At 38.3% G+C, this 7,386-nt stretch overlaps 1 protein-coding gene across 1 annotated transcript; it reads right to left on the minus strand.

The window, feature by feature from the left end:
* Positions 1-3,622: 3,622 nt before the first annotated feature.
* LOC141386814 (uncharacterized) lies at positions 3,623-4,182 on the minus strand. The gene is made up of 2 exons (XM_073955723.1): positions 4,082-4,182; positions 3,623-4,009 (listed from the first exon to the last, which is right to left on the minus strand). The coding sequence occupies exons 1-2, from the start codon at positions 4,082-4,084 to the stop codon at positions 3,623-3,625; spliced, it is 390 nt and encodes a 129-aa protein (XP_073811824.1). The 5' UTR covers positions 4,085-4,182.
* Positions 4,183-7,386: the final 3,204 nt, after the last annotated feature.

Raw genomic sequence — 7,386 nt, forward strand, 5'->3', positions numbered from 1 at the left:
ACAATTATATGGGTGCTATATAAAAAAAAACATGGACCTATGTTGACAATATTTAGTTGAGATGTTTTGTGATCACTGTGAATCTATAATGTAGGTAGTTCGGACAAAGAGTGTAGCTTAATTCCTTAAAATACCGAAAATCGGGAAGTAGGGTTACATAGGGGCTGTACCAAAACATGGAACTATGCTAGTGGAAAAGTTTTGTGACCAGTAGGAATCTTATGTGTCAAATAACAAAAAAAAAAAAAAAAAAAACAGGTAGTTCAGTAAAAATGTTGCTAAAATCCTCAAAATACCGAAAATTGGGGGTACCGTTATATGAGGGCTGTACCGAAACATGAACCTATGTTGAAAACTTTTTTTAGGGATATTTTACGACTACTCGGAACCTCAAAGGACAGTTATAGGTTGTTCGGTTAAAAAATGTAGCTTTAATGCTCAAAATACCGAAAATGGGGAGGTACCATTACCAAAACTTGCACCTATGTTGACGATTTTTGGTGGAGATGTTTCGCGACCACTGAGAACCTCAAATGTCAAATTATAGATAGTTCGGTTAAAATTTGTAGCTAAAATCCTCAATATACCAAAAATTAGGTGGTACGGTTATATTTGGGATATACCAAAACGTGGACCGATATAGCCCATATTCGAACTTGACCTTCCTATGGCAAAAAAATACACTCGTGTGCAAAAATATAGCGTTGTAGCTCAATTATTGTGGACGCTAGACGGACATGGGTATGTCGACTTAGAATTTTATCCTGACCAAGAATATGTATTCTTTATAGTGTTGAAAATGATTAATTCAATGAGTTACAAACGGAAAACAAATTTAATATACCCTCCATACTACGGTGGAGGGTACAAAAAGGCCAAGACTGCACCGAAAAGTTCTGAAACGATTTCACTACATTCCTCAACTACCTCATGCTCCAAACACTGTAAAAGACAGAGATTTTAATCAAGATCATAAAAGATTTCATTTGTGATGAAGAGAGAGGGCGAGAGAGTTTGAGTCATGTTTTATGACTGGGTAGTTCATTCTCTCTTCAGACCCTTGACAAGAAAACACAAAAAAACAGCGATAGGATCGTGTGTTCACCCATGAATCGTAGCATGAACATTCGACAGAGACATAATAAGTGCTCGATTGTCCCTATTTATTCTTCATCTTCGCATAACCAGCAGTAGTCCGCTATATGCTGGGCATATGTTGGGTATCGTGGCGTTAATTCTGGCTCAATACGAATTGAGGCGGCTGCATCGTCCGGATCTTAACTGAGCTAAAACCACTCGTGTTTGCCTTGGCAGCTGGCGTTCTTCTGCTGCGATGGATTTGGGTAGGTTCGTACTGCTTGCGCAACCATGTTGGTGTGAATGCGATTCAAGCCTGCCTGCAGGTTTGAATCTTCTTCCACTGCGATGCGCTAATCTTTGCAGACCACGCTGGCGCTGCATGGCTTACCACAGACCGGCCTATTGCATTGTAGGTGGTCAACAAGGTTTCTTTATCAGCACCCCAAGTGCTGCCGTTTCCTCTAATCCTCGTAGGAGCGTCTTCAATCACCGCGCAAAACGTGGAGCTATCGATTTGCTCTGCCAGCGCTTTACCCCTCTGGTCATTACCTAGGACGGAGTGCCAAAGTTCATGATGAGCATTGAAGTCCCCTAGCACCAGACGGTTATCGCCCTCTAAAAGCAAACTAATATTGTGCATATAACGCCGGGCACAGCTATTCATCGGCGGTATGTACACATTAAGCGGCTCTACCTCGGCAGTACCACACTTTACTGCTACCCCCATACACTCCATGTATGGGTAACTAGAGCCAAGCTCAAGCGAGATAGGTCTGTACTGGACAGACTGGTGTATTAGGAAGGCAAGTCATCCTCCCCCGCTTCCTGTGGGGTCCTTCGGCAAACGTTGTAACCATCACAACGTAAGCTACAGGTGGCAGTGAGCTTTGTTCCCTGGATCGCGGCGACCATGATGTTTTTCCGACTCATAAAGTTCACAATTTCACTGACCTTATTGCGGAGACCGTTGCAATTGAATTGCAGGAATGATGCATTTCCGGGCCGTTGAACAAAAACATGTGGTGTTAGATGCTGCATTTGTTGTTGTTGTTGGGGATACTGCGGGGGCGTCTCGTATTCCGAGGACGACGAGGAGTCAGACGTAGAAGACGCACTGGGTGATGTGCTGACGCAGCAAGCAGCAACATACCTGTCGCTGTAATCCCGGGTGCTACTAAGGCCAGAGCACCCACGAAAATGCACCCATTCCATACATCCATTACATCTCACCATTGTTGACATGTGGTGGATGCGGATCTGGCAAACGGAACAGATCCATACTGGCCTGGGGTTCATTTCTATCCCGGCACGGACCAGAAGAGCTCGGAGCAGGCATTCCGGGACAAATTGCCGCTCCCATGGTGAAAAAAATACACGAACACAAACACATAATTGTTGAGGTGACGGCCCTTGGTCGAAGATTCCTCCGAGTCAATCCGGTGCATAGAACAGGCCGTCACGGGATTGAGAAAATTAATGTTGTTTGAGTTGTCGACTTCCATATAGACTGACTCCGATCAGCAACGCGACATCCTCCATTTCATTTCCTTTGATGTTGCAATGACCCGGAAACTAGAACAAGATAACGATTGATTTTAGCGTGTCCAAATCGGTCCCCACGTCTGTTTCGTATACGACTATAAAGGATACTGAGTCCAACTTTTATGATCATGACCGAGTAAACGACTGAAAAGGCACGATACATTGGACATTGGACATCTCCTTCGAGTATCTCCTCCAAAAGTGTTATTAGAGCATATTTTTTTTCGTGGGCAAGTCAATGCTTCTTGACATTATCTCGTCAGCGAAGATCTAAAAAATCCCGACTAACTAAAATGACTGGTTGGCACGATAACTATCGCAAGGAATGATTCCAAAACTTAGATCAAGTTCCAAGATAAACTATAGTCCGCAACATTTCCACACTTTTTTGTTTAAAGCCACTTCCCGATTTGTTGATCGCTGTGGAAACGAGTCGTTGGTCGTCATGTATCCTTGCGATCATATTAACACTTTTTCTAGGGGAAACCATACAAATGTCCCAATACTTATAGACACTCCTTTATACACCTCTCACAAAAAATTGAGTTTTTCCAGGTTTTTAGTGCAGGTCTTAGTGGTTTATATCATAACACCATAATTTTATTCTACATACTTCTATGGATAAGTTGCAAAAAGTTCGCCCAAGTGGTGGATTTCCAGTATACATATATAAGATTTTGGATTTTATTCGTAATATACGTGACATTTATTGTGTATTTCACCCAAGTAAAACTGCTCTCAGGTCCTCCCCCTGGCTACGTCGGTGGGTTGAACTAATTGATGGGAGAGAAGTCTCCTTAGTCCTTTCCGATATGTTCGTTGGAAATATTTATATGTAAAAGATTTATCCTCGGAACTTCCATAACTTCTTTAAACACCTATAAAATCATATTTCTTTTTTTAAATGATAAATATTAATATTTAAATTATTTGTAGTTTTTATTAAAAACGAGTAACATTAACGAATCAACTAAACGAAATTTCTGCCTTAGCTCGACGCTTAAGCACGGTGTCTGTAGACAACACGGCGGGCTGTCTTGTAACGGTAACCATCAGCGGGGGTTTGTTCAATTTCTTCAACGGGGGCAACGGGAGCAGGAGGAATGTAAGTGTTGGTGGGTTCAACAACGGGAGCAGGAGGAATGTAAGTGTTGGTGGGTTCAACAATGGGAGCAACTGGAGCTGGTACAGGAGCAACAGGGGCTGGTGGAACATAGGTGGTGCCAGGGGCAACTGGTGCTGGGGCTACTGGTGCAGGAGGGATATAAGTCTTTTCAGGTTGTACTGGTGCAGGAGCTGGGGCAGTTGGTTGTTTATAATTGTAACCCAATTCGGCAATATCAGCATAGGCACAAGCCACAAAAGCCAAAGCCACAATAAGGAATTTCTGTAAATTTCAAAAAAAAATATTTCGTTTAGGTTTCAATTTCAAATCCCCGTTATTATGTGTTTGTCTTACCATTTTGTTAGGATGATTTTCTGTTTGTTTTGAAGTCAAGTGTTAGACTGTGCCTTTGCCTTACAAATCAGTCAGTTTTTATAGGCAAATTCTTAAATTTGTTGAAATAGAATTTCTTGTTCTTGTATTCTCTTTTAGTTTGAAGATTTTCATTTAAAATTGAGTTTCATGTTCTTTTCTTTTATCGTCTCCTTCTTCTTTTGCCTGTTTTTAATATACTTCATGTTTTTTTTGTCATGATGAATATTTAAACCAACAATACAATCAATGGACCTGTTCGATTATCATCAGAATCCATCGATGGTGATTTACATTTTAAGCTTTAGAGTCATGGATATCTCTAAGAAACTCTGTTAAGCGTATTTAAACCTTTGAATGATTTATTCCATTTAATATTTTTTTTTCAAATAGGCTTTGCGTATTTTCTTTGTTGCTGTTGATTACGTTTTTAATTTATTCTTAAGTGTTATTTCTTGTTATGCCTTAACAATTGATTGGTTTATGTCTAAAGACAATTTGTTTCACTTTGTCGTTGTGTTCTTTAAGAAATACGCTTAAGGGATATTTAAAATGATTTTGTCCACAATAATTTCCTAGTTAATGAGGATTACGGAAACGTCTGCCCTTTGAAGTAAGTTTTTCTTACATAATATAAAATTCTTTTAAATTTTAATATTTGTTCTATTTAATACGAAAATAGTTTCTCCTCGCTGCTCTAGTTTCTAACATGAAGTTTAAATGTTTTATTCTTCACAAGGGCTTTCCCGTAGAATTTTTTAACTACCCCTTTTTGAAAACCTTCAGCAGTTTCAAAATCAATTAATTTTTTTGCTGAAAAACTTTTGTCCAACATGATCTAAAGGCCTGCGTACATAAGCCGCTCTGCCTGATTGCCTTGCTTTCCTGCTTCATTTCTGACGTAATAAAAATAATAGAATAAAGACGAAATTTTGAACTGGGTTGCCATCAGTTGGAAATTGGGTCGGCCTTCTTTGTTCTTTTATTTTTTATTGAAGCAGCAAAGCAAGGCAATCAGGCAAAGCAGCTTATGTACGCAGGCCTTAAGAGCTGTTATCGGGAAAAGTCAAAGAAAGTTTTTCTGTCCGTACAACTAAAAATCAATGCACTCACCCAGTTACAAAAAAATATATATATCGTCGATGGCTGGTCAAGAACAAATCCTTTTCAGGCGACTTGACTCTATCTGGCCAAGTGCGTCCGTCGCGCAATGGCTCAGAACCGTGTTTTTCTGGTCAAAATTCTGTAACATTTGAACGGATAAAGATATTTTTATAATTCTTCTTTTGTTCAACAGATAACACAGTCAGCTTTGAGTAATAAACAAATACGGTATAGTGGTTGTAGAGGAATTAAAGGTCAAATTGAAACCTTTTTTTATTAAAAATGGTCAAATTTCAATAAAAAAAAAAAAACTAAAAAAAAATTAAAAAATTTCAATTAACAAAATACTTCTTGGGCCTTAATAAAACTCATATTAAAACTCATATAAATAAAAAATTTCGAGTTGTCTAAAAAAGCTGTAATTAATATGAGAAATGGTATTGAAAAAACACAATATATTATAATATTCAATAAATTTAAAAAAAAGTGTTAAACGGACGGAGGTATATATTAGACGAAAGAGGACACTCTCCGGCATCATTCTGTGAATACCAAACCTTTCCAGCAAAAATTCGGATTCGTTAGTCATTATGTAATAGGTTACAAAGTAATGTAACATTTCACTACTTACTACGTAATGAATACGGTGGCACAGAGCGTATGTGTGCAACGATCACCGTCGGCACGCGTATTTTTGTTGACAATATGGTGGTACACATGTATCACGGTGCGCCTTAAATAATTTTAAATGAAATGTGCTTACACCTGGAAAGTTTTTGCGGATTCTGAAACCACAATGTTCATAGATATAAAAAATCAAAAAATAAAAAAAGCCGGAGAGATTTTCAAATAAATCGCGGTCAAAATTCAAATTTTTGGGGTTATGTTGTGTTTTCACGATTTTGCTCCGAAACTGCAAGCCCTATAGAAATGGGATTTGAGAAAATTTTGTAGCAGTTTACCATTTTTAAGGTATTGAAGTTGAAATTGGGACAATGCACAACGTCATGTACGGTGCGCCTAAACTAACGTTAGATGAAAACCGCTTACACCTGGAAAGTTTTTGCAGATTCTGCAACAGCAATGGATGAGAAAAATCCAAAAACAAGAAACAATCGCTGGAGGGAGTTTGAAATAATCGCGGTCAAAGTTCACATTTTAGGTTTATTTTAGGATTTCAGGTTTTTGTTTGGAAACGGAAAGTCATATCGAAATAGAACTAAAGAAAATGTTTCATTTAAAATTGGTTAAGGCGCACCGTGGTATGGTATTAAACAAACCTTTATGTTCGTACGCGTAGCATAGTGTGTTGTGTGTTCGACTAAAAATCAGAAGTTCGCATGATCGAATCCAGCCGAGGGAGAAATAAAATCAAAAAAAAAAAAACAAGTAAAAAAGCGTTAAGTTCGGCCGAGCCAAACTTTTCATACCCTCCACCATAAAATATTCTGAACTACAATGGAATAATTAGTTTTCATTCTTGTCCCCAACTTTAAGTGGGTACGTTAAAATGTCAGATAATGTACATAAAATGCTTCATTCGGGAGGCTCTTTTTTATGGTGCCTATATCCAACTATGTATGTTGACAATTTTTGGTGGGCTAGAAATTGGGAGGTACCGTTATATAGGGGTTATAATAAAACATGGACCTATTTTGACAGTTTTTGATGGGAGCCTTTAATGTCAAATAACTCCTAATTCGGTTAAAAATTGTAGCTAGAATCCTCAAAATACCGAAAATCGGAACATAAGTGGGAACATCAAATGTCATTAACAACTAGTTCGGAGGTATGTGGGCTATACGAAATATGAACTTAAATGAACAATTTTTGTTGCAGAATTTTTGTTGGCTTTTAAATTACGGAGTTCGTCCAAAATAAAGCTAAGGTACGGAAAATCGGGAGGTTTGTTTTGGGGCTATACCAAAACATGGACCTACGTTCGGTTAAAAATTTTAAGTAAAATATTGGGGCTATGTTGAAAATTGTTGATGCAGATGTGTGGTGACCACTACAACCTTCAAATGTCAAATTACAGTTAGCTAAAATTGCCAAATTACTGAAAATTGGGAGGTACCGTTATATTGGAGCTATATCCGAACATGGACCTATGTTGAAAATTTTTGATGGAGAGGTGCTGTGACCACTAATAACTTCAAATGTCAAATTACTGCTAGTTCGGT

Source organism: Musca autumnalis, unplaced genomic scaffold (assembly GCF_047663935.1).
Source record: "Musca autumnalis isolate F117 unplaced genomic scaffold, ASM4766393v1 scaffold_5, whole genome shotgun sequence".
In the NCBI taxonomy this organism is placed as follows: Eukaryota; Metazoa; Arthropoda; class Insecta; order Diptera; family Muscidae; genus Musca; species Musca autumnalis.